General features: G+C 36.1%; 2 protein-coding genes across 2 annotated transcripts; one reads left to right on the forward strand and one right to left on the reverse strand.

Moving 5' to 3' along the window:
- Positions 1-294: 294 nt before the first annotated feature.
- LOC21404625 lies at positions 295-1,566 on the forward strand. Its single transcript, XM_010090952.2, has 2 exons — positions 295-590; positions 1,229-1,566. The coding sequence occupies exons 1-2, from the start codon at positions 493-495 to the stop codon at positions 1,521-1,523; spliced, it is 393 nt and encodes a 130-aa protein (XP_010089254.1). The 5' UTR covers positions 295-492; the 3' UTR covers positions 1,524-1,566.
- A 13,420-nt stretch (positions 1,567-14,986) lies between these two features.
- On the reverse strand, positions 14,987-27,809 carry LOC21404626 (metalloendoproteinase 4-MMP). The gene is made up of 2 exons (XM_024176813.1): positions 26,908-27,809; positions 14,987-15,227 (listed from the first exon to the last, which is right to left on the reverse strand). Exons 1-2 carry the CDS (start codon positions 27,807-27,809, stop codon positions 14,987-14,989), a joined length of 1,143 nt encoding a protein of 380 aa, XP_024032581.1.
- Positions 27,810-27,838: the final 29 nt, after the last annotated feature.

Below are 27,838 nucleotides of genomic sequence, written 5' to 3' on the forward strand. Positions count from 1 at the left end.
AGAAAAAAAAAAGAGTCAAAAGAAATAAAACGAAGCAAAAGCCCACATCTTTGCACCAGGACAGAATTGTCATTTTGTATAATTTAAGGTTCACCTCTCTCTCTCTGCCCTAACTGAAAACGACTGCAAGCAACCTGTGGTCTACCTGTGTATATATATCCAATATATATATATATATATATAATATAAATCTATATAAAATATAAATCTATATAAAATAATACCTTTTCTTTTAATAATATAAATAAGGAATTTATACACCGACTCAAAACCATTACTCCTCTATATATTTAAGTCTCCTTCTCTCTTCCTTTCTCCTATTGTGATTTCTCTCTCTTTTTCTTCTTCTTCTTCATTTAGTAGTTGGGTTTGGGGTCAGTGCTTCGTATATACATATATACAATATATGTATATATCTCCCAGCTGAGAAAGAGTGGGAAGAAGAGATCATTTCATCAATTAAAAATCAGAAGCTTTGAATCAGGCACAGAAATGGTGGATCTCCAAACGGTGTGTTGCATGTGCGGCGACGTGGGTTTCCCTGACAAGCTTTTTCGCTGCAACAAATGCCGTCATCGCTTCCAGCACTCGTAAGCCTTCATCATATCTTATCATCATCATCATCATCATATGTTGTTGTATGACACATATGTATAGGTCCACCATAAAAAGTTATATATATATATATATGTACACAAACACACGATGATATGATCACACCACATGACCGGTATCATATATACTTTCGGTACATGTATATGCATATGCATATGTAAGTCATATATATATATATATGTGTGTGTGTATGTATCAACATCTATATATATATGTATATTGATAGGTACTGTTAACTGAATAAGATGAAAAGCCAATCTCGTAAAAACACCCCCACCCAATTAACCAGCCTATGATAATATTAATTAACGGTACATATATACCTGATGGGCGTCACAAATATAGAAGTATATATACCACAATAATAGTACCCTGGAATATATCCTGCCATATATCATCACAGAATATGTTCCTCATTAATATTATATATGTAGTTTTCATTTTCAATCCAACCCATGTATGCGAATTTTAGACCTTTTTGTTATTTTTTCAATTAATCTTTGTATATATGTATACACATCATAATTATTAGTACTTAATTAATCAATTAACTTCCATTTCAAAAAAAAAAAAAATTAATCAATTAACTTTTTCTTTTTTTGGTAAATACTAGGTACTGCAGCAACTATTACAGCGAATACGCTGAGCCTGTTCAAGTGTGTGATTGGTGCCAAAGTGAAGGAAAATTAAGCTCAAGACACGGCAGCTCTTCGAAGAAATCGGTCACCGTAGGCGGCGAATCCGGGGTATCGAACCGATCGGAGTACAGCGGCGACAAGATCAAGCAACACGTGGACCGCGAAGATGGCGGCGGCAGCGGCGATCAGAAGGGAAAGAACCCCAGCGGAGCTCCATCGCCAAGGCCCACCACGCGCAGGTACAAGCTTCTCAAGGATGTCATGTGTTAAAATGGATCAAGTAGCACTAGTGCTTGAGAAAAAAAAAAAAAAACTCCAGGTAGTATTATATATATATATATTATATATAAAATATAATAGTCCTTTTAAGTCTTTCATGGGCTTGTGTTCATAGTAACAAATTAATGTTAATTATATAAGTGCTCTAGCTTCTATCATGCTTATTTTTATGTTTGTTCTTTTTCTTGTTTGGTCTATGTTATGTCTTTTTCCCCCCACTGTAACTTGTTAATAAAATATGTAAGTTTGTTTAATATCCCAGATCAATAGCATGATCATGAGTTTCCCAAACTTCTCTCTCTCTCTCTCTCTCTCTCTCTCTCTCTCCCCCTCTCTCTCTCTCTCTCTTGTCTCTCAATTTTGCAACTATTTAGGCTTCTTTAAACTTCGTATATATAAGGTTATAATTACGAAGCTAGAGAAACTGTTTTATCGGTATTTAATTAGATGTCTATAATATACTAACTACTTAATTGTGGGGTTATTGTAGTTTAGTTTTCTTTTCTTTTTTTTGTTTTGTTTTTTCCCCCTTTTCTCGTCTTGGGTTTGGGCCTTGTTGAGGTTATAAGTACTAGAAATACAACACATATATGCGTGTGTGTAGAGAGTTGTTTGGGGGAAGTTGCAAGTTGCGTTATAGCTAGCTCCCTCATTGCTTTGTTGAGACTCTTAAGGAGAATTGAATGCATTTGGTCTTCGCGATCGGCCGAAGAATTCAAAGTACCTAAAGCCTGCTCTAACTTTTACAGATTCATTGAAAGGCCTTTAATGGCTAGGTCCCCTAGTCCTTGTTTGGACATCGAAAAAGAGTAAAAAAACAACAACGACAAATTAGTTTATTGTGCCACTTATGGTTAGGGTTAAGGACATTTCTTTTTATACGTAATTAATTAATTAATTAACTATCTTTTTGTTTGCTTTGCTTATTTGAATAAAATTAGAGTCGGAGGTTAATTTGGCACGGGATAATTTATTAGGAAGAACTCCGCAAAAAAAAAAAAAAAAAAAAAAAAAATAAAAGAAACATCAGCACTGCAAGAAATGCAAACAGTAAACAGTATTGATTGATTCATAATTAACGTTTTGCAAAAGCAGCAAGAGTAAGAAACTTTACCGGTTCAATATTTGCCTGAAAAAAAAAAGAATTAGGAAGAATTTGGATACTAACTTAGTTGGGGATGTTTTTCTTTCCTTTGATTCTAGTTAGTTATTTTCACTCATTATTTTTATTCATGGAATTAAAGAGAGAAAAAAATATTAGTTCTATATATGGAATAATAGGATTACAATATATATATATATATATATATGTATATATACAATCGGATCATGAATAATTGTTTAGAAAAAGTTTTTAAGTGGCTGGTGTTGCTTGTAGCTAGCTAGGCCATTCATTTAATTAACACTTGATATTTTTCTTACGTGTCGACCCATTCTCTGAAATATCTCCAAAGTACAAAAGCCGATAGGATAGTCTCCAAATGTCCACTGTATTTGTTTTGGCCATTTATGGGAAACCAACAAACCCTTTCTCATTGGAGATCTTTTAGTCGTACTATCTTGTAAGCCACATATCCACCTAAATTATTTATTTATTTATTTTCAATCTGCAGTCTGTAATTCTTCCCAATTTTTTTGCCCCCCATAAACATACAGATATTTCGTTTTTTCATTGCTCTCTCTATATATATACACTATATAGCTACTCTCTCTCTCTCTATTCATTCTATCGGTTTAATTTCTCTTGGACCTTGTGGTTTTCTGTCGACCCTTCATGTGAAACCGAATTTAAAGCTTACGGAAACTCTACTATAAATGAGACATGATGATTCCAAAGACAGTTTTCTCACGTTCCACAATTTCCTTTATTTACAAACTATCATCAAGATATGTCACATGCATATGGTTACTTTGCCTTTCAAACCCGGCCTTTATATATCTATATATATATATATATATAAATACACACACACACACACATGTTGTATTTTTTAACTCACAAGCAACTTGTAAATGTAGCATCCAACATAAAACACATGCAATAATACGATTTTCACGTGTTTCAATAATGCATGTACATCTTTGCTTTTATTTTTATAGCCTTTCTTATTCTCTGCACCCCACTATAGAAATAAGTGAACGAGAATTAATCTAAGTAAACGCACTATTAAGTAGATCGTCCTTGTTGCATGGGATTTTCTGAAGGATATTGCATGTTCTCCACCAAGATACATAGTTCTTTCAGTCTTTGAAATGAAGAATATAATTTATTCCAATCAATAATAGATGCGAAATGTGCATATGGGCTTACTTAAGTTTCTTGTTAGAATATATGCATGCGATCATAAACCAAGATTATATTTTGACGTCCTTATTTCTTATTCTAGTGGGTGCCAACTTTGTTGAAATGTATAAGTTGTTCCGATATGAGTTTTCTTCTCTCTCCTCGTTTATTAAAAAATTATGTGTGTGTGTATGAATTGAGCAAGGACTAAATATTTCTATGGATAAGCGGTTATGCAACATCTTACCTAAAACAAAAAGGAGGGATGCATATATAATAATTAATATGTAAGTTTCTGTTTAAATATATAGATCTAGTGATATAGCATATATAATAGGAATACTTATATTTACCATATTTGGCGAAACTTGGAAATGAAAGTATAAATGTTCTAGTGAATACTGTAGATTTTTTTTTTTTTTTTTCATAAACCAAGTCATTGATCATATATATGTTTTACTAGTCCATGCTATTTATTTTTAATTAACGAACTCTATAATCGATTTAATTTTTAATTAACAGTCAATTCCTCTCGTTTATCCCGATGATAAAGAAACCGGCCCATGATAATTAAATTACCTCCAAGTCCAAATAATTGTGCATCAATATCATGCTTTGAATTGATGTTCGACATATATATGGACAACTTGTCATAATTAATCTTTGAATGGTATTAGTTTATGCGCTTTCTTTTTCCCCCAGATAAATAGTTGGACCAATTAATTATGGTTAATGTTGAATTAGTTGGAATCTTTAATTTGCGTAGCAAGATTTCGTGGTACTCTTGAACTGTGGCTTTGCGATTTCATTTGACTCCCTAAACGACATGACTTGGATACCATTATCATCGATATGTCAACTCTCGCGCCACCCCAAATCTCTAAAGTGTTTATTACCTCATGATGTCAGCGATTGTGGGAAAGAGAATGATATCAAAACCATTAATATATTGGTAATATCATTTTAATATTCCTTTGATATCTAAAAGGTGAAGACGACCACATTATTCTATTTAGAAATCTTAAGTCAATATTTTTTCACTTGGGATGAAATTGATATGGATAATGTACGACTTAGTTAAAGACGTTTATAATGATCATAGGGATGGTTATAAATATGATATAGATTATGAGCACTCTAATTAGTCAAATTAGTCTCAAGAATTAAGTGCAGAGAGAATTTCTAATAGGGGAACAGTGCTCCTCAAATTTTATGTGAAATAATACTTTTAGACCATGTGGTGTATATTTTTAATAGTATTTGATATATTTGGGTTTGATTTAAAATTTAAAATATACATTTTTTTGAAAAATTTTAAATATGCTTTTGAGATAACTTGATTTTATAAAATTTGGAAAAAAAAAAAGTTTGCGAAAAATTTTAAATATGTTTTTGAGACCTTGTAAGATTATTAAGTTGATCTTCTCTTGAAAGTTCTATGTTGGCAGACCAACTATTTAAATGTATCATTGATCCTTCTACGCAAATTAAGTGATAGACATTAGAGCATGATGGTATTTTCATGGAAAAATAATCTATTACTTATTAAATATTATTCAATTTATGTCTTTATTATATGTATTCGCAGCGACTATTCCTAATAAAATATAACCAAAGATTTCATTTGTGAGGTCCCAGTCTCCCAGCAGGCCAGTGAGCTTTGATATAGATCTTTTTTCTCTTTTAGTACAAAATTTATACTACTATATTAATGGTGTCGAGAACCAACAATAACTTTGGATATTAATAACTCCTCTAGCATTATCAATCACAAACAAGACTATTCGGTTTCAAGGCAGGGCCATTAATTCAATGGTAATTGACAAGGATCAGGAAAAACTCAGGCAGCTGCTGTACTTGAAGAAAAGTGTGGATTTTATTTTTTTTTATTTTTTATTTTTTTAGTTTTGCAGTAGTTTAATTCGTTGATTCAAGTTTTTAATTTGAGTTGGGATGTAACTTTATGTGAGAGTTTTTTACTGTAGTAAAAAAGTTAGATATGACTATTTTTGAAAATTTTTTACTGTAATAAATATGAATTTTAAATTTAAATCAGTGAAATAAACGGGACCTAAGGATATGCTTTGTTTTGAAAGCAAAAAAAAAAAAAAAAAAAACAAAGGAAAATAAATGACAATAACTTGACCAAAAAGTTACCACCCGCGATGATATGATCTATCTACTTCCCAACAACCCACCCAACATGTACAGTCAGTCACACACACACGCACGCGCATATATATATATATATATATACACACACACACACACATGGTAGGCTTTAAAAAAAATAAACAGTTAGTAAGGTCTCGTTCACTTCGCGGATTTAAAATTTCAATTCGAGCTGAGATGTGATATTTTCTGAGAGCTTTTCACTGTAGCAGAAAATATTAGATGTGACATTTTTTGAGAGCTTTAAACTGTAAAAACTTAAAATTAAAAACTCAAATCGGTGAAATGAACGAGACCTAAATCTCTATTTTAAGTCATCATATATTTGTATAATTAAATTAAAAAGTTGTCTTTTTCATATATTTTTTTATTTTAATGTGATTTTGACTGTATTCAATAGTCATAAACTTTTACATGATTAATAAAAATTACCCTATCATAAAATAACTACACATAGAATGCTTGTTTCATGTTTAGGATTTTTTGATTTTATATTGTAACATATAAATGTAAAAGTGCAACACATAAATCTCAGTATATAACAATAGCTAAGGAGTAATTCTAATAAGACTACAAAAATGAACTACCGATAATTCTATAATTTTAACCGTTAGATTTATATTAAAAACTGTATGTTCTACCAAGTACTTTTTCAATCTGATGCGATTTTAATCAGATTTAACGACTGAAAACAGATAATTACTTGTAGTTTATGATTTTTTTCTCTAGGAGAGAAACTCCTTTATAATAACAACTTTGAAAAGATGTAACAATTTGTTTGCAATAAGTAAATATTTATTACACCTTTCAAAACTATTGTTATATAAAATAAGGAAATCTTCATGGTAGAACATGTATTTTTACTTAATTGGTAGAAAATGTTGCTTTTAATCATCAAATTAATTTAATCATTTGATTAGTTTTTTAATAGTCAAATTTATACATTTTTGGTTTAAAAATTTATAGTACATGATGCAGACCACTCTTATTCTAAATTAGACAGTTGAAAAATTAAATTAACAATTAATTAACACAATTCTTATCAGTGAAGTGAAATAGCTTTTTTACTATAAATACACACATTAAATAAATATCATACACGCATTATTTCCAGATATGTTGCATCTTTGAACTCCTTTCTTTCTTTAAAAAAAAAAAAAGAAAGAAAAAAAGAAATTCTTTGGTGTTCCCTCTTTTTTGGGAACATTAATTGTTATAGGGAAAAATTTCACGATCCAAGTGGTCCACTAGATGATTGCCACGTGGCATAATTGGATGATTAATGATCGCGCCAGCTGTGGACAAAGAATCTCACTATTTAATAGACGCCGACCGTAGGCAACAATCATAATCTGGAAATAAAGCCCTATGGGCGACCGTATTAAGGAGTATATTGCAATACGAAGTCGACTGCATCATCATTTGAAGACGTAGACCGCTTCAAAGGACAGCCAAGCGCTGACCCTATCCACGTCAGCCAAGATGTGACAGCTGCTGAGAGATTTGATAGGGAGCAACGCTACAAATTATGGCAGCCAATCTGAGGACAACGCCACGCTTCAAGTCAATAACACTGACGGAGGGAGGGGTAGAAATCAACCCGACCAGGGGAATCAACCTCTAGTGAGGGACGGAGTCCTGACCCTGAGTGTGCCTCAGCCATACCCGACACAAATGAAAGCACAGTTGAATGCGCTAACCGACTTGGTTCGCGGCCTGGTGGCCACCATTGACCAACTTGGTTCACGCCCCCGAGACCACCGTACACCACCACCGCCGAGAACTAGAACGCTGGTGACCATCGCGGTGCGCCAGAAGGGATTGGGAGCGAGAATACAAGGGGATAACCTGAGGCCTTGACCGTCCAAATCTCTGGGAAGCAGACAGCGGGCCGCTAGGCGTCAAGCTTAAGAAAAGAAGGCCACAAAGGGCCTAGAGTTGCCCCCCAAGGTGCCACATAGAGGAAACCAGGACAATAATGCCCCGTCAGACTCAGGGTCGGTGCAAAGGGGCAACGATCTTAGAAATAGGCTGAATGCTAGAAGAGCAGAAGCCTCGAAAAGGGTTAACTCTGCGATCTCGACGGTAAAAGCCAAAGCAATTATGGAGCACGTGGCGAGCTTAGAGGAAAAGCTCACCAGTGATGTTGCCGGCTTAAAGAAAGACGTGAAAAGCCAGGTGACTCACCTATAAAAGAATTTGGGGCAGGTAATGATACGAACCCCGCCAACAACGTGACGAAACCCGTAGCCAAATATGGGATGCGATTTAAGATCTTCAAGAATTGATGGAAACCGTGACCTGTTGCTTAGCAAAGCAAGAACCTTGGTATGGTGAAGACGCTACAAACGAGTATGGAAAATCCATTTGATAAGTCAAGGATGAACGCCACAAAAAAACCTTGATAAGTTCAGAATAGTTTCAAGAACTCAAGAAGAATATCTCACAATGTGAATAAACATCAAAACTTCTTATTAAATTCGGATTTCAGCCTTAAATAGCCGAAAATAAGATGAAAAGTTAAAGTCCTATCCTACCCTTAATGGGGTAGGCGCCTAAATGAAGATAAACACCTAAAGATAAGTTAAACACGCCTAAAGATAACTCATAGGGAAGAAATCTGAATTTGAATCAAAATCCTTCCTTAAAAACGCCTAAAAACTTATCCTAGGGAAGGAATCCGAATTTGAATCTAATTCCTTCCTTCTAAACACGCATAATTTGGAATTTAAATGCTAACTTGAAACTAAAATCTAAAAAGATAGGATTAGGACGAAATTAAGTCTTCATCCGCAACCTTGACTTGATCCCTGGCTGGAAAATACGCCTACATCCTCTTGGACTCCCCCTTGCACGAGTATCTTAGAATGACATGCAAGTTGGATCATGAGTGTTCCTCGTGTCCCTGATGTCCTCATAATTCCCCTCTTCTTGAAAAGGATTTGTCCTCAAATCTTCACCTACATCAGAAGGACTCAAGGTAATAACATTGAATGTAGGTCTCACATTGTCTTGTACTCTCAAGCTCTTTTGCTTACTCAATTTTTGCAACCTCACTTGGGCCTCATAGACTTATTTAGAGGTCAATGGAACTAGAGTGATAGTCCGTTTGTTGTGTGTGAATGAGTACTTATTGGTGAAGCCATCGTGCCGCACACGCCGCTCAAATTGCCATGGTCTTCCAAGAAGGAGATGCCCTGCATGCATTGGTACCACGTCGCACAATACTTCATCCTCATACTTACCGATTTGAAATGGTACTACAACCTATTTTGTAACCCTCACTTCACCACTGTTCTTCAACTATTGTAGCTTGTAGGGACGAAGATGCTTAAGTGTTGTGAGCCCTAGTTTTTCAACCATTGAAGTACTAGCAACGTTAGTGCAACTACCACCATCGATAATAATACCACATACCTTGTCTTTCACGTGACAACGAGTGTGAAAGATGTTCTCCTACTGTACCCCTTCTTCCTCTTCTTTAGCTTGCATGTTTAAGGCTCAACGTGCAACTAACCCAAGCATTTCACCATGTTCTACCCCGACTTCCTCTTCTCCTATGGAAGCGTAGTCTAATGGTGGCATATCCTCAAGATCATCTTCATCTTCTGAATCAATTTCTCCATTATCCTGGATCACCATAAGTCACTTATTTGGACATTGGCTAGCTATGTGTCCTCTTTACTGACATTTGAAACACGTAATCTCGCTGGAGCGAGTAGAGTTATGGGTTGTTTTACCTTGAAAGGCCATGGTATTAGGGGTTGGCTCATACTCGGTTTTGGCCTTGAAGGTGGCCGGATTTTCTTCTTTCTTTGGGTAGTTTGGCCCCCAAGGTGTTGCACTCAGATTTTGAGGGGTTGGTCTTGGTCGTGTTCCACTCCTCTTGAGTTGCCTCTCAACCGTGATTGCCATATGCACCAAGTCCTCCAATTCCACATAATGGTGTATCTCGATTGTGTTAGCAATCTCTTGGTTTAACCTATTCAAGAATCTGGCCATCGTCGCCTCCTAATCCTCGTCCACATTAGCCTTAATCATGGCTATCTCCATCTCTTTAAAATATTCGTCAACACTCTGATTACCTTGATGGAGACCTTGTAGCTTGAGGTATAGATCTCGGTAGTAATGACTTGGTACAAATCTTCGCCTCATCACCCTTTTCATCTCATCTCAAGTTTCGATAGGACGATCTCCGTTGCGCCGCCTATTAGTGCATACCTGATCCCACCACACAATAGCATAGTCAGTAAATTCAATAGCGATAAGTTTTACCTTCTTTAGTTCGGAGTAGTTGTGACAATCGAAAACCAACTCCATCTTTTTCTCCCACTCGAGATATGCCTCGGGATCACTTTTTCCTTGAAATGCAGGAATTTTCATCTTGATACTTCCCAAGTTGCTATCCGATCGGATCCTAACTTCTCTACTCCGTTCATATCTCCTATGGCTGCCCACTGACATTCGATCAAACTCTTCCTCCAAATTGTCACCTTCAAAATCATCATTATCCTCAACTTCCCTTCGGTGCATCATGTTCTTCCTTGGAGCATTCGGTGGTGGTTTATTCTGTGGGGTTCCCTCTTCTACCATATCTAACCTCTCATGTACGTGTTCGAGCTCCGCCCTCATCATCTGTTTCATCTCTCCCATGAATGACTGCATCTGTAAATTTAGAGTAACGGTAGGTGGAATCTCTTCACTTGTGTTTTTCTCATATTCCTGCGACATGATTAAAAGGTGTTTCTCTTGAAGAATAATTCACTCAAACCACTCGTGTTTCACTCAAATTAATTGGCTTTTACCCTCTATTATGCGCACACTCTCTACCTTTTTCCACTCGTATTCTTCTTTTAGTTCTTTCAAAACTAATCCAACAATAAGAAGGATTCAAGTAGCCAGTCGATTGAAGACTTAAACCAAACGAATTCAAATTTGTCAACTTTTTTTTTTGACACTCAAACTTTAAAGGCTCTGAAACTAATGAAACTAAACAATTTTTGGCCCCAAAAATTGGGTCACCGGATCTGCCCTGGTGATGATTGTAAAGCTCAGAAAGATCTTCGATTTGATATATTACAGGTTCCGTGACGATTCCTGGATAAAAAGTTATAGTCGTTCCAAGTCACAGTCCTCCGATTTCTCTTTTTTTTTTTTTTGTAATCAGTTTTGTAAACGTGGTGAAGGTCAAAATCTAACAATAGTAGTTGGACTCAAACTCAAAACAAATCGCTCGCTAACAATCGCAAAATTTTTTTTTTCCGAATTGAAAAAACCATAACCCTAATGTGCAATTATTATTATTATTTTTTACTAAGAAAAGAAAATGCAATAAACAAGAAAAAGGATAGCAAAACCTGATGATCCTAAGCTCTGATACTAACTGATACCAACCCCGCCAACAACGTGACGAAACCTGTAGCCAAATATGGGATGGGATTCAAGATCTTCAAGAATTGATGGAAACCGCGACCCGTTGCTTAGCAAAGCAAGAACCTTGGTATGGTGAAAATGCCATAAACGAGTATGGAAAATCCGTTTGATAAGTCAAGGGTGAACGCCACAAGGAAACCTTGATAAGTTCGGAATAGTTTCTTCAAGAACTCAAGAAGAATATCTCATAATGTGAATAAACATCAAAACTTCTTATTAAATTCAGATTTCAGCCTTAAATAGCTAAAAATAAGATGAAAAGTTAAAGTCCTATCCTACCCTTAATGGGGTAGGCGCCTAAATGAAGATAAACACATAAAGATAAGATAAGCACGCCTAAAGATAACTCATAGGGAAGGAATCTGAATTTGAATCAAACTCATTCCTTAAAAACGCCTAAAAACTTATCCTAAGTAAGGAATCCGAATTTGAACCTAATTTCTTCCTTCTAAATACACATAATTTGGAATTTAAATGATAACTTGAAACTTAAATCTAAAAAGATAGGATTATGACAAAATTAAGTCTTCATCCGCAACCTTGACTTGATCCCTGGTTGGAAAATACGCCTACATCCTTTTGGACCCCCCCTTGCACGTGTATCTTGGAATGACATACAAGTTGGATCATGAGTGTTCCTTGCGTCTCTGATGTCCTCATCAGGTAACAGAAGTGGTCAATGTCGACATCGCCCCGGACAGAGTCTATGACCACTCATTCACTGCGGAGATAATGGCTTCACCACTTCCTGACAGATACAAAGCACCGTCGATCTCTCCGTATGATGGAAGGGGGGACCCGGATGACCACTTAGAATTGTACACGGGACATATGCTACTCCACAGCTACTTAAGGAGATAATGTGTTGAGTGTTTCGTAACCATCTAACTAATTCAGCTCGCCGATGGTTCAGGACGCTGAAACCAAATTCGATCTCTAACTGAGATGAACTGAAAGAGGCTTTCTCCCTGTAGTATATCAGGGGAGAAAAAAGTACATTCCCCCGAAACAGAATTTGACTATGGTCTACCAAAGACCGAATGAACCACTAAATGAGTGGTTGGCTAGGTTTGGAGAAGCGATCGCCGCTGCAACCGATATGACCGACCATAAGGCACTAATGAGAGCGTTATCCAGCATGAAGAAGAACTCGGCGTTTAAGCTTGACCTTAATGCCAACGACTTACAGAGAGTTCTTGGCAAAAACACAAGGGTTCATAAACACATAAGAGACCGAGGCAAATAATCTCGAGCACATATCAAATAAGAACAAATGAGCTAAACATGGGTCAACCTCGGGGAAGCAGGACAACCGGAAGCATCGAGGTAGCGGAAGCGAAAAAAAACAAGAAACCTCAAACTCAAACTAAGCAAAGGCAAAAAGAGAACCGAAAGCCTCACCCCTTCCAAAGGTATGACTGTTATCATGAATTGACGATTGGGGTTGAAGACGTTTTCAATCAGATCGGTAGGCAACATGCTCCGCCAACCACAGCCCCTGAAGTCAGACCCCAGCAAATGAAACCAAAATAAATGTTGTAGGTTCCATGGAGAAGTCGGCCATAACACCAACGATTATATGAACTTGAAGGATAAGATCGAAAGGCTCATGAGAGAGGGGCGACTTCAGGAGTTCAGAGCTAGTCGGAGGAATCATGATCAAAGGGTTGACAACCGCCATCGAGAAGATAATCAACGAGGTGATGATCGCGAGCCCATAGGCATCATACAGACAATTCACGGGGGTCCATACATAGGTGGGGAATCAAGGCGGTCCCAAAAAACTATGCACATGAGGCAAGGCATGTTTACCAGGAAAGGTTCTGGAACCTTTCATCTACCAGGCTGCTGCACACACCAAGATATGATGGGTTAGAAATAATGTTCTCGGAGGATGATGCTAGAGGGGTTCATTTGCCCCACAATGATGCACTGGTGGTAGAGACAATAATTGGAAATCACACCGTCTGCAGGATTCTGGTTGATAACGGCAACTCGGTGGATATTTTATATTCTGACTGCTTGGAGAAAATGAGAATATTAAAGGAACAGATGGAGAAAACTTCTCGACCGCTATATGGATTCACTGAAGACTTGGTCATCCCACAAGGGACTATCCGGTTGCCCGTTATAGTGGGGGAGAAACCCAGGCTAGTTACCGTGTTAGCAATTTTATAGTAATCAAGGGGGCCTCGCGATACAACGTCGTGATTGAGAGGCTGACCATTGGCGGCGGAAGCAGTGACGCCGCAGGTGGGTCCTCCCACAACGGTAACGTCCGCGCAGTCATCATCATCATCGCCTTTGACCATATGGTCGACGTTATTGACATCGCCCCTAACTTCATCCATAAACTCGTCGATATCCCTCATGACGGAGTCGACACCTGATGAGCTGGTCCATGAAGCCTCGACGGTTGAGGAAGGATCCGACCTTACGATAAAAGTGGAAGGGCCCTCTCGACGACTAAACGGTTTGGGAGCCATTGTTCTGGTAATATATAAAAAAACAGAGTTAAAATCCAATAAGTCGAAAGGGTAAGAAAGGAAACAAATAGATGGACACTACCTAAAAAAATACCAAGTCATTAAGTGCTAAACATTCATTAAGGCGTCGAATGTTTATTACAGGTAAAAGATCAAGTTCAATTGAAACAACGACCATTCAAGCTGAACCCAGATTTTCTAGCCAAATAACCAAAACCCGAAGCCTAAACCTTTTTACGGCTAGCCAGAAGCTTAGAAAACTAGCCCATGAAGATCCAGATGATGCGTAAAATAAGTTTTCTGGTTCCTAAATGTCAATTTCTAGCAATGATCACGCCATAAACCAACAAGAATCAGTGCAGGAAAGTAAAAAAATCTGAGCCATAACAACGCATATGAACTGAAAGGTAAAAGAAAAATGGCATATGGGTCCTCCCACTACGGTAACGTCCGCTTAGTTATCATTGTCATCAACTTCGACCATACGATCAACGCTGTTGGCATCGCCACTAACTTCGTCCATAAACTCATCGATATCCCTCATGACGGAGTCGGTGCCTGATGAGGTGGTCCATGAAGCCTTGACGGTTGAGGAAGGACCCGACCTTACGGTAGAGGTGGAAGGGCCCTCGCGACGACTAGATGCTTTGGGAGCCATTGTTATGGTAATATATAAAAAACAGAGTTAAAATCCAATAAGTTGAAAAGGTAAGAAGGGAATCAAACAGATGACCACTACCTAAAAAACTACCAAGTCAATAAATGTCGAGCATTCATCAAGGCGTCGAATGTTCATTGCAGGTAAAAGGTCAAGTTCAATTGAAACGATAACCATTCAAACTGAACCCATATTTTCTAGCCAAACAACCAAAACCCGGAGCCTAAACCTTTTTGCGGCTAGCTAGAAGCCTAGAAAATTAGCCTATGAAGGTCCAGATGATGCGTAAAATAAGTTTTTTGGTTCCTAAATGCCAATTTCTAGCAATGATCACGCCATAAACCAACAAGAATCAGTGCAGTAAAGCAAAAGACATCCGAGCCATAACAACGCGTATGAAAAGAAAGGTAAAAGAAAAATGTCAGACGGGTCCTCCCACTGTGGTAATGTCCACACAGTCATCATCGTCATCGCCTTTGACCATACGGTCGACGCTGTCAGAATCGGCCCTAACTTCGTCCATAAACTCGTCGATATCCCTTATGACGGAGTCGGCGCCTGATGAGGTGGTCCATGAAGCCTCGATGGTTGAGGAAGGATCCGACCTTACGGTAGAGGTGGAAAGGCCCTCTCGATGACTAGATGATTTGGGAGTCATTGTTCTGGTAATATATAAAAAAACAGAGTTAAAATCCTATAAGTCAAAAGCGTAAGAAAGGAAACAAACAGACGACCACTACCTAAAAAACTACCAAGTCAATAAGCGTTGAACATTCATCAAGGCATCGAATGTACATTGCAAGTAAAAGGTCAAGTTCAATTGCAATGATGACCATTCAAGCTGATCCCATATTTTCTAGCCAAACAACCAAAACCCGAAGCCTAAACCTTTTTGCGGCTAGCCAGAAGCCTAGAAAACTAGCCCATGAAGGTTCATATGATGCATAAAATAAGTTTTATGGTTCCTAAATGCCAATTTCTAGCAATGATAACGCCATAAACTAACAGGAATCAGTGCAGGAAAGCAAAAAACATCTGAGCCATAACAAGGCGAATGAACCGAAAGGTAAAAGAAAAATGGCAGATTATGAAGGAGAAACTCACCAGAAAACTTGAAGGGGGGAGAATCTGAAGTTTTGCAGGGGAAATCCTCATGAAATACCTTGAAAACCAGAATGGGGGAGTTCAAGGGAAATTTTGGCAGAGTAACGTCGAGATTTTTGTAATTTGATGAGTTAATTCAGGTGGAGAAGCTCCTTATAAAGTGAGGAAGCCCTCGACCCCTGGCCGTTGGATGAAATCATTAGTAATCCAATGGCAGAGATGAAAGTTTGCGATCAAACGGCGTGAGCAAAGGCGGGAATTCGAGAAGACACGATCCACTGGAGTTATGCCCGTGATGATTTTGTCCATTTATATTATAACCTCGCATAACACTTCGCATTAGAAGTTTATTGATTAGACATGTATATAGAAATAAGAATTTGCCTAGTTTATGTATAAAAGGCGTGCATTGTGGAGAAATCACGAGTTGTCATAAAGTGATGAAATCGTTAATGTCATTCGTTTCCTTACATTTCTTGTCAAGGTTTTCAGGTTAGACCTTATTCCAATTCCGTGGATAGAATTCCTTTAAGGAGGGTAGAATTGTAACATCCGGTCAAATTAATTAAGATTAATTAGTGTAATCCGGTTGTTAAGGTTAATCAATCTGAGATTAGTAAAAGATTTTCAGTTAAAATTATCACGTAAAGGATTTTCCTCCTTTAAAAATGATTGCTTTGGAATTGACGCTGCTGTCTCCTGAACAGATTTAAAGTGTAAGCAGCTAATTTTTCAGAACAAAAATGATGGGCCATTTCATATTTTAGTTAGATTGGACTTTGAATTTTAGATACTAAACTTGTACAGAGAGTCCAAGCCCATTTTTTCATTCTTGCTTTTTCCTTTTTTTTTCTTATTCTTTTTCTTTTTCTTGCTTTTTCTTTTCTTTTCTTTCCTTCCCCGAGACATTTTCTCTCTCACCTTCGTCGAGCTCTCTCTCACCAAACTCTCTTACTCTCTTCTTTCCAAAAATTTTTTCTTCAATTTCAAAACTCCATATCTCACTCGTTCTTGATTGGAATTGAGTGATTTTAGCTTCTATGAATTCACAACGGAGAGGAGAACGAGATGACATCCAAATTGCATGTAGAAAATCCATCACGCCTGATAGCTCACCGGAGTTCCGTCGCCGTCCACGCCATCAGCCGCCGTTTTCGGCGGTGGAAGTCGACACTACATGATTCAAAATGTTGAGGACGACGTCGGGATGCTAAGCCCTCAAGAAATTTTGCAGAATGAGCTATATTTGAGGTAGGGATTTTCTTCTTCTCCTTTAATTTTTGGATTTAAAATTTGGTGATTTATTGTCTAGCTTTGTTTAGTTGGTGATTGATCAAAGGAAATTGTTGAGCACCTCTTGAAGTTATGAATTCTCTTTGATTTGGTAAAATTCCTGAATTTTGAGGACTGAGTTTCAATAATTGAGTTTCATTGATGATAAAGGACTTTGAACTTGGTTTATGGAGAAGTATGTTGAATTACTTGAGGATTTTAGTTTCCAACCTTTGATTTGGTATACTGGATATGTATAAAATTTCTTTCCATGAGTTATTGGTGAAGGTGATTCAAAAATGCAGGTTTTTGACAAAGTTTCTTGCTGAAGCAGCAAGTTCTTCCAGCTTGCGGAACAGCTCCGGTCGCCCGCACCAAGCGACCGGTATGCACTCTTATGGCCAACCGGTAGAGTTGCACTTTGATGCTAGCGATCGACCGGTGGTAACTGAAACCGCCCAAAAATGTTTGAAAATAAGTTTTGAGCTAGAATTATTCACACTTCTCCAGTTATAACCATGTTTAAGAATGAGAATGTATTTCTCATCCTTTTTTAAAAGTGTTTCAAGGAATTCTTCCTTTTGGTGAAGAATTCAATTCTTCTTGGTGAGTGATTTTAAGAAGATTTTTGAAAAGTCCATGAATAAATATATGTGGAGTAATCATCCATATATGAAAAACCTTCCGGAACACTTGATATTCATGAATCATAGTTTACGGAAGTGGAATTTCAGAAAAGAAAATATGTCTCGAATTAGAAATAAATTCGAGCATGGTGTATAAACATGTAGAGCTCGTGGTACTGTTCTGATAAGCAATTCGCTCTTGAACACTGACCTGATGAGCAATTAGATACTTAGTGTGCTTGATTGCCTGACGAGTAGGATATGGAGATCGTATCCTTGGGGGCAGGACCCATAACCCGCGCATGGTGTATATTAGCTTGGCACATATGTTAGACTTTATGTCTGGTACTAGTAGAAAGCATTCCAGTTACCGGTGTGGGATTTCTAGTCTTCTCCTATGAACTTCGAGTTCTAGGATGCTTTAGAATTTAAATAGAATTACAAGTACTTGGTACTTGTTGATTACCTGAAGGATTAGATTCCTTGTACTATTAGAAATGAATTTGAGAAAGTTTTAGTATTTAAAAAAAGAAAGGTTTTAAAATATGTGGTTATCCATTTTATTCAAAAGATGTCTACACCTGCTAAGATTTTTAGTTTTGAGTTTACCCCTAGCAGGTGTCATGGTTTAGAATTGAGAATTTCACATACTTAAACTATTATTTCTAAAATTGTTTTTCATTGTAATCTACTTTTATTCTCTTACTGGGCATTAGGTTCACCCCTGTTTTAAATTTTTCCCCCTCCAGAGTTAGTAGCTTACCTAGCAACGTGGCAAGCTGACGCCAACGGATTGAAAGCTCGAGATACGAGGTGGCTTATTTTAATTAGGAATTTACAGTTTTTAAATTCTAAAGTTGTATTGTATATTTGTATATGATCTGTATTTGTAAGCATTGTCCCTGAGATGTGTAAAGTTTAAACTTGTGGACTGGTTTGATATTATTTGTAAAAGAAAGTCTCCGGAGCAAAACATATTGATATTTATGTATTATTTTTGTGATTTTTGTTAAACAATTCAGTTTAATTAAGTTAATTTTCTTTAATTAAACTCCAAAAGTCACGGTCCTATTTTTTGGGTCGTGACAGTTTGGTATCAGAGCACGGCTTTAAATTCCATGGGAAATTGAGCCTATGTGAGTGTTTATTGAGTTTTGTTGTTATTTTAACAGTTTTGTGTCGGGACATGTCGTACCATACCAGTGAATACATGATACAGTTACACTTGAGAATTTGACGTTATAGTCTGTCTCATTTTCTAGAGCACTTTGGTGGATGAAGTCTATGTTTCTATTATCGATGTTTATCGATATGAAGTTCGAAGTAAAAAAAAAATTTGACTTTGAAGTTTTCGGGAAGTATTGATTTTGACCCGATGTTTATTGATTTGTCTCCATAAGTGCTCTTGACTCTTATTCAAAGTCAGTATTGACTTTAGAATTTTTACGAGAGTTTCAGTTTTGAAAATGATATTTGTTTTTACTTTCGTACAGTTTGAATATCGCTATTAGTCTTTTCCTCTTCTTGATCCGCTTAATGTAAAGATTTCAGTCGATGGAGCGTGACGACTTGGATTCCAGCAGATTTTGATCGATGATGTTTCCCTCCCTCATTGTTTTGCTTTTCTCGATTTGATGGATGTGCAAGTTTAGTCTTGCAATCTAGATTCGTATTCTAGTTATTTGTTTGAATTCAGTAATGTGTTATTTTATCTCTTGAGGGTGTTTTGCTCAAGAGGGGTTGCTTTATGGGATCCTAGAGTTAATGAGATATCGATCTTTCTTCGGATAATGATGATGGTGGCGATGGATCCCATCGAGAGATTGAAGTTTATTGCTGATATTAATTGGGTTTAACTTTTGTTTGGAAGCGTAGTAGATCCTGACCCACAGGTTCCAGGATTCCAATTTTGAGCTTTATTTTTAATCTGTTTTAACCTGGAATTGGTCTTCCTACTAGATAACCATATTTTGATTTATATTACCTTTCTATCACGATTCAATATTATTCTAAGATCAAGGCCACTTATTGTTTCGAATGTTAGTCTCGATAATTTCGCTCTCAACACGAAAACATGCCATATCGTTCATTTCCTTCCAGTGTATAGTTATCATTGGTGCGAAACATGTACTCAATCTTGACTTCAAAAATCCTCATTCAGTCAGTGGATTTTGGAGATCCGGTCGTTAATTGGTTTCATATATACTTGATACCAGATTTCTATCGGTTCTTTTTCTATAGTCAAATTCGATTATGAGAATTTCTTTGACTTTCTAGACTCCAAGTCGATGATTGACGTACTTGTGTTTGATCATTCCCAGAATGGGGTGTCTCTATTCCAGTGATTGAAAGTCCATGTTGCTGATTGATTTCTAGCTGGAATTGATGATATTTTGAATATGAGATTCCTGGATGATAATGCGTTGCCATGTCTTATCCCATAATTCTGAAACTGATGAAGACTTGAACTAGGCGAATGGTTTTATTATATTGAGATTGGAGTTTCATTTCTTCCTCATTAATAGAATGATTGATTGCGACAACTAATGTCATGATGCTGCCAGCAAAGTCACAAGATGGAGGTTCTTTTCCATCGTTTGACACGTGTGAATCCACAGTAAAAACAAAAAGTCCTAGTGCATAGGTTTTAGGATGTCTATCCTGAAAAATTTTCGCATTCAGCTCTTTTCTACCATGTGAATGGCATTATTGCTTACGCTTTATATTTCAAAGTGATGCTTTGAAGGGAAGAACTTCTTCAGCAGTTAAGGTTGAGTTTCCTCGGACTGAAGATGGTGAGTTAGATTACCCTAGAGTGATGTTTTGTCAATTTCATGTGAAATTAGAACGGGTAGTTCTAGTGATAAGTATGAACACCATTTTGGACATTTCTCAAAATTAATAGTAGACCATACATGTTGCACTAAAATCAACCTTGAAGTCATTTAGTCGACAAGATGGATTTCATGCAATTATAAGAATTTTCCCAGGCAGACCATTTGATGTTCTGTTACGTATTTTTGAGGGCCTTGTTGATTTCCAAACTTTACATGCGGCATATCGAATCGAAGGCCACTGAGTCTAGTTTCTATAGGAGTTGGAGATATCAATTTAGGAGCCTTGTGGAAATAGTTGAGCATATTTTACTAGGGTGTGTTAAATCTATATCTTGGATAAAAACTAAAAACTCATGAACTAGAAACCCAAATTTAAAACTGTAGTTGCTGCATCTACAGTGAGTTAAGGACCATTTAGTATGCGTTATAAGCTTCGCGTAGCCGTAAAACTCATCCAAATCGGATACCTATAGCTCAAGTTATTGAATTCCTAAGTTTAGGAATTATGCAGGAAAATTCTGCATAATTCTACAGAAAATTCTACATACGTTGATTTCGTATAATGTGTTGGTCAGAGGTTAAACGGTATCAGATTTGGGCATATGATAGCTCGTTTCAAAGCTTCAGATGTCTACTTTATTTGAACACTGGAATTATACTCTTTAAAATTATGTGGAATGTTTTATGATTATTTCTGTCAAAAAGGTTAGAACTACGTTCTTGGCATAACGTAAAAAAGTTGAATTTGAACCCCAACTCCTAGAATTGTGTATGCTGCACCTAAACCACCGATACTATCATTTAGAACATGTCATTAGTAATGTGTAGCAATTAGAGTCACGTCATTTGGAGTTTTGTAGCTCGAGTTATGGGCATTGAAAGTTTCATGTAGAAACTTCCCAAAAGCTGTCAAAACCAGGAAAGGACAGCATTTTGATTTCTTGAAAACTATTTTTGAGGCACTTAAAAAGCTCAAAATAGGGCATGTAATAGCTCATTGGAAATCCCTAGACGTCTATTTTCAACTGAAGTCATTTTTACAACCTCAATAGACACGTAGTGCGGTTTGCACGTATTTTCGTAACGGACGTTAAATCAGTCCATGTGTGAGGGTAAAGAACTGAATGAGTTGAATGCATTCTTTTAGATAATCCGAATATGACGAAGCGGAGAGTTTCTCTAGCACTTAGCTTGAGATGCTCAGCTAGATGCTAAAAAAATCTAGAATGAAATGGGCACTGTATAAGAGTTATGCATGTGATGATTTTGTCCATTTATATTATAACCTCGCATAACACTTCGCATTAGAAATTGATTGATTGGACATGTATATAGAAATAAGAATTTGCCTAGTTTATGTATAAAAGGCATGCATTGTGGAGAAATCACGAGTTGTCATGAAGTGATGAAATCGTTAATGTCATTTGTTTCCTTGCATTTCTTGTCAAGGTTTTTAGGTTAGACCTTATTCCAATTCTGAGGACGAAATTCCTTTAAGGAGGGTAGAATTGTAACATCCGATCAAATTAATTAAGATTAATTAGTGTAATCCGGTTGTTAAGGTTAATTAATCTAAAATTAGTAAAATATTTTCAGTTAAAATTATCATGTAAAGGATTTTTCTCCTTTAAAAAGGATTGCTTTGGAATTGACGTTGTTGTCTCATGAACAGATTTAAAGTGTAAGCAACTAATTTTTCAGAACAGAAATGATGGGCCATTTCATATTTTAGTTAGATTGGACTTTTTTTTTCTTTCCTTTTCTTTCCTTCCCCGAGACATTTTCTCTCTCACTCTCGTGGAGCTTTCTCTCACTGAACTCTTTCTCTCTCTTCTTTCTAAAATTTTTTCTTCAATTTCAAAACATCATATCTCACTCGTTCTTGATCAGAATTGAGTGATTTTTGTTTCTATGAATTCACAACAGAGAGGAGAACGAGATGACATCCAAATTACATGTAGAGAATCCATTATGCCCGATAACTCACCAGAGCTCCGCCGCCGCCCACGCCGTGAGTCGCCATTTCCGGTGGTGGAAGTCGACACTACATGATTCTAAATGTCGAGGACGACGTTGGGATGCTAATCCCTCAAGAAATTTTGAAGAATGAACTATATTTGAGGTAGGGGTTTTCTTCTTCTCTTTCAATTTTTGGTTTTAAAATTTGGTGATTTATTGTCTAGCTTTGTTTAGTTGGTGATTGATCAAAGGAAATTGTTGAGCACCTCTTGAAGTTATGAATTCTCTTTGATTTGGTGAAATTCCTGAATTTTGAGGATTGAGTTTCAAGAATTGAGTTTCATTGATGATAAAGGGCTTTGAACTTGGTTTATGGAGAAGTGTGTTGAATTACTTGAGGATTTTAGTTTACAACCCTTGATTTGGTATATTGGATTTGTATAAAATTTATTTCCATGAGTTATTGGTGAAGGTGATTCAAAAATACAGGTTTTTGACAAAGTTTCTTGCTGAAGCAGCAAGTTGTTTTAGCTTGCGGAATAGCTCCGCTCGCCCACACCGGGCCACTGGTATGTACTCCACCGGCCGACCGGTGGAGTTACACTTTGCTGCTAGCGGTCGACCGGTGGCAACTGAAACTGCCCAAAAATGTTTGAAAATCAGTTTTAAGCCATAATTATTCACACTTCTCTGGTTATAACCATGTTTAAGAATGAGAATGTATTTCTCATCCTTTTTAAAAGTGTTTCAAGGAATTCTTCCTTTTGGTGAAGAATTCAATTCTTCTTGGTGAGTGATTTTAAGAAGATTTTTGAAAAGTCTATGAATAAATATATGTGGAGTAATCATACATATATGAAAAACCTTTTGGAACACTTGATATTCGCGAATCATAGTTTACGAAAGTGGAATTTCAGAAAAGAAAATATGTCTCGAGTTAGAAATTAATTCGAGCATGGTGTATAAACATGTAGAGCTCGTGGCACTGTTCTGATAAGCAATTCACTCTTGAACACTGACCTGATGAGCAATTAGATACTTAGTGTGCTTGATTGCCTGAAGAGTAGGATATGGAGATCGTATTTTTAGGGGCAGGACCCAGAACCCGTGCAGGGTGTATATTGGCTTAGCACAGATATTAGACTTTATGTATGGTACTATTAGAGAGCATTCCAGTTACCGGTGTAGGATTTCTAGTCTTCTCCTATGAACTTCGAGTTCTAGGATGCTTTAGAATTTAAATAGAATTACAAGTACTTGGTACTTGTTGATTACCTGAATGATTAGATTCTTTGTACTATTAAAAATGAATTTGAGAAAGTTTTAGTATTTTTTTTAAAAAAATGGTTTTAAAATACATAGTTATCCGTTTTATTCAAAAGATGTTTACACCTTTAAGATTTTCAGTTTTGAGTTTACCGCTAGCAAGTGTCAAGGTTTAGAATTGAGGATTTCAAATACTTAAACTTTTATTTCTAAAATTGTTTTTCATTGTAATATACTCATATTCTCCTACTGGGCATTAGGCTAACCCCTGTTTTAAATTTTCCCCCTCCAGAGTTAGTAGCTTGACTAGGAACGTGGCAAGCTGACACCAACGGATTGAAGGCTCGAGATACGAGATGGCTTATTTTAATTAGAAATTTACAGTTTTTAAATACGAAAGTTGTACTGTATATTTGTATATGATCTGTATTGGTCGGCATTGTCCCTGAGATGTGTAAAGTTTAAACTTGTGGACTGTTTTGATATTATTTGTAAAAGAAAGTCTCCGGAGCAAAACATATTGATATTTATGTATTATTTTTGTATTTTTGTTAAACATTCTAGTTTAATTAAGTTACTTTTCTTTAATTAAACTCTAAAAATCACAGTCCTATTTTTGGGGTCGTGACAATAACTCAATTATTTATCTGTTGACGAAATTCTACCGTCAACATTAATTTTTTTATGCTTATCAGCCGTCAAATTTGTATTATTTTTTTAATCTAATTTAACTTTTGACTAGATTTAATATAAATCTGACAATTTATAAGCATGAAATACTAGTATTTTTAAAAAAGAGATAACAACAAGAATATTGCAAAAAAATCGTCACCCTTTATATAATACATACAAAATTTCATTATTGATCCTTGCTTTTGCTTCTTCCCATGTACATCTCTTACGATATATACATATGGATATACACACGATGATCGCCGCCATCTATGAGCTAAAGATTTAAAAGCATGGCCAGCATGTTGATAATCTGATGGTTTTTTAATCAGAAAATTACTTATGAAAGACTCAGGATATGTTTGGCAGGAGAGAAAGGGGTGGAGGGAGAGAGTAAATTTCTTATTTGTTAAGAATGAGAAGAGGAAGGAGAGGTCTCCTCTTTTTCTGAACCCACAATTTTAAATTTTTCATTTGATAAAAAGATCCAACTAATCCACCTAAATTTAAATAAAATTATTTTTTTATCTTTCATAATAAATTATTAAAAATAGTAAAATAGACAATATAATAATTTAACAAATAATTATCATCTATTCTTTTAACTCTCTTCGTTCAACCAAATAACATAAAAAATAATTACAATCCTCTTCATCATTCCTATTTCTTATCTTTCTAACACTCTATACCATTCTTATTCTTCGTCCCTCCAATTACATTGAGCATCAAAGTCTCACTTTGCCTGTGTTTAGTAGTACTACGTGCACCGAACAATTTTTAATTTTTAATTTCAAACACGAACCTAAGATATAACAACCTTCTTGAAAGAAAAAAAAAAAAAAAAAAAAGTTTACACAGCGTAAAGTATTGGGTGCCAAACAAATTTGGTTGGTGAGCCAGTTATATCACTCGATGTAGACTTCTGACTTTCCAATCATACTTTCTTTTTCAGTAACTCTATCTTAGCTAGCTGATAATTCATAAATAATATACATGTATACATACATACGCATTAATTTTAATAATTATTTAAATATTTATTTATATATAAATATTATTATTTTAATCATAAAATACTGATTTAATAGTTATATTAATTTAGATAATTGTTCAAAAATTAAATAACAATTAATGAAACTAAATTATTATCGCGCTATAATAATCATTAATAAAAACGTAACTATTAAAAATAAGTCTATATATAGACACATTCGTAGATATTGTATGAACTCAAATTTAGGTAAATTTATGAAAATCTAAAGATGAAATTATATATAATATTCCGTTTTTTTGGTAATCTAGCTTTTTTTTCAGAATGATTTTACAATGTCAAATTTCTTTTCCAAAAAAAAAAAATGATATATTAAGAGGATGGGTAAACAATGCTAGAACAGCAACAATGATTTTATCACGTAAATTCTTTGTTAAATCTAACAATATCTGACATAATTATTTCGTTTATTTAGAAAACACTTTAATCTTTGTCTACCTAGCTAACTAGTTGATAAAAATAGTCCATCTAAGCTACACGAATAACATTGTCTTAAATATTGCTTTCCATGGAAATAACAAAATTAGTCTTGTCCTTTTCATGGTTAATTAAACGAGCAATTTATAATTGTTCTCTTTTAATCTCTAATTAAGAATTGTGCCGACCCTTCTTAGGAGTGGCTTCACAAGACGATAGTGACATGCAAACGTTTATAATAATCTTATAAACTTCTATATAAAATTCGATCAGTTAATAAAGGCTCCCCTAACCAAACAGTACCATCCAAGAGATCTAATTAATTTATCTATTGAACTGGGTTAGTGACCAAAAATGGGATACATATATAATTTTGATATCTGAGCTTTAACAAAAATAAATTGCAACTCTCGGAGATATCTTCAACATGGGACAAACGCATGATATTTACCAACCTGCAGGTCAATCCTCTTCGATCGTTTTATCATCGTGTAATTATAAACAGAAATAAAGATTACCTTTATATATATACATATATACATATATATGGAAGGATTAACTTATCTTTAAAGAAATCATGCATCAACCGCATTGAAGCAAGGAAATATGTATACACACACACAAACGCAGGTAGTAGATATATTTTGCCCCTTCCTCTTTCAATGATCCATAAGGATTAATCATGATACACACATACCTTTTTTCTTTCATAGAATGTGTTCCGTGATGGTAACATATATATATATATATATATATATATATATATATTGTGACATCTTTTTCTACCAAGTTTTTTAAATTCTTTAAGAAAAATCGTTTTCTATATATATATATATATATATATACATACATACATATATATATATATATATTGTATTCTATCAGGGTCCTTCATAAACTTTACTTAGGTCTCATTCACTTCGCGAATTCGAGTTTTCAATTCGAACTGAGATGTGATATTTTTTTAGAGCTTTTTACTATAGCAAAAAAAGTTAGATGTGACATTTTCTAAGAACTTTTTACTGTAAAAACCTAGAATTAAAAACTCGAATCGATAAAATGAACGATACCTTAGTAATTAACAAGCTATATATGTAAATAATATTACATGCAAAAGAAATAAAGAAAAAACCAGAACGAAGCTATGGCCAAAATTGACGATCTAGTACTTTTTCTGAGAACATTGACGGCCTGATTTGTAGATATATCGGACTCCGATAAAGAGCCAATATTAAAGTTAGGGTTTGATCCATAAAGAGCTTGAACTCCTTCTATGTCATCAAGCTGCAAATCCAGTTTTTTTTCTCTGGGCTTCAAAGTTGGGTACATAACAGCCTCTTTAACCGAGCTATGTGCCAACCCTAGCAAATGCCCTATCTCATGTGTCGCCACCGATTCCAAGTCCATCGCCACCGCCGATTTCTCCGACCGGAAGTCTACCGCCCACGTCTCCGCCGCATCGAGGTGGACCTTCCCGTTCTCGGGCGAAAATGAGTGGGCTAAAACCCCTAGGACCCCATCGAAGGGCTCCGAATCCCCATGCTCGCCATGGTAAAACCCTATCTTGATGTCGGCGTAAACGTAGTCTTCCGTCTCGACGAAACTCACCGGTATAACAGACGCCCACCGGGCGAAAGCGCGCTTGAAAACCGCTTTAATCTCCGACGAGCTCAGGTATCGGATGGTGTAGTCCGGCGAGAAAGCGTACGTGAGTTTCATGGGCATGCGCCGAGCCCACCGGGGTTTCCCGGGAAAATACATGTAATGCCTTGTCCCATGCAACGTAAAAGTACTAATTGTGTCCGGAACACCACATCTCGGAGCTGAAATTTGAGACATGGTGTCGAAATCGAGCTTACCGGAAAGTGAGAGCCCGAGTTTTGATTGGAAATGAAGGATTGCCGACTCGAACGTGGCGTCGAATGCGTCGGAGAAATTAGCATTTTCAGGTAGGAGGTAGCCGAAGCGGTGAAGGTAGGTTTTGAGCTCCGAAATGCCATTAACATGGCTTCCTCTCTGAGCTTTAAGAAAACTTTCCATGTTGTTTTGCCATTTGGTTGATGGGTTTA

This window comes from Morus notabilis, unplaced genomic scaffold (assembly GCF_000414095.1).
Source record: "Morus notabilis unplaced genomic scaffold, ASM41409v2 Scaffold1009, whole genome shotgun sequence".
Taxonomy (NCBI): domain Eukaryota; kingdom Viridiplantae; phylum Streptophyta; class Magnoliopsida; order Rosales; family Moraceae; genus Morus; species Morus notabilis.

What these genes read in the sequence shown, in the direction of transcription:
- LOC21404625 (XM_010090952.2), top strand. Translation starts at nt 493, where the DNA reads ATGGTGGATCTCCAAACGGTGTGTTGCATGTGCGGCGACGTGGGTTTC. An exon ending in CGTCATCGCTTCCAGCACTC is followed by an intron (nt 591 to 1,228) that starts GTAAGCCTTCAT and finishes GGTAAATACTAG; the next exon opens with GTACTGCAGCAACTATTACA.
- LOC21404626 (XM_024176813.1), bottom strand. Translation starts at nt 27,809, where the DNA reads ATGGAAAGTTTTCTTAAAGCTCAGAGAGGAAGCCATGTTAATGGCATT. An exon ending in TCAATTTTGGCCATAGCTTC is followed by an intron (nt 15,228 to 26,907) that starts GTTCTGGTTTTT and finishes ATATATTACCAG; the next exon opens with AACAATGACTCCCAAATCAT.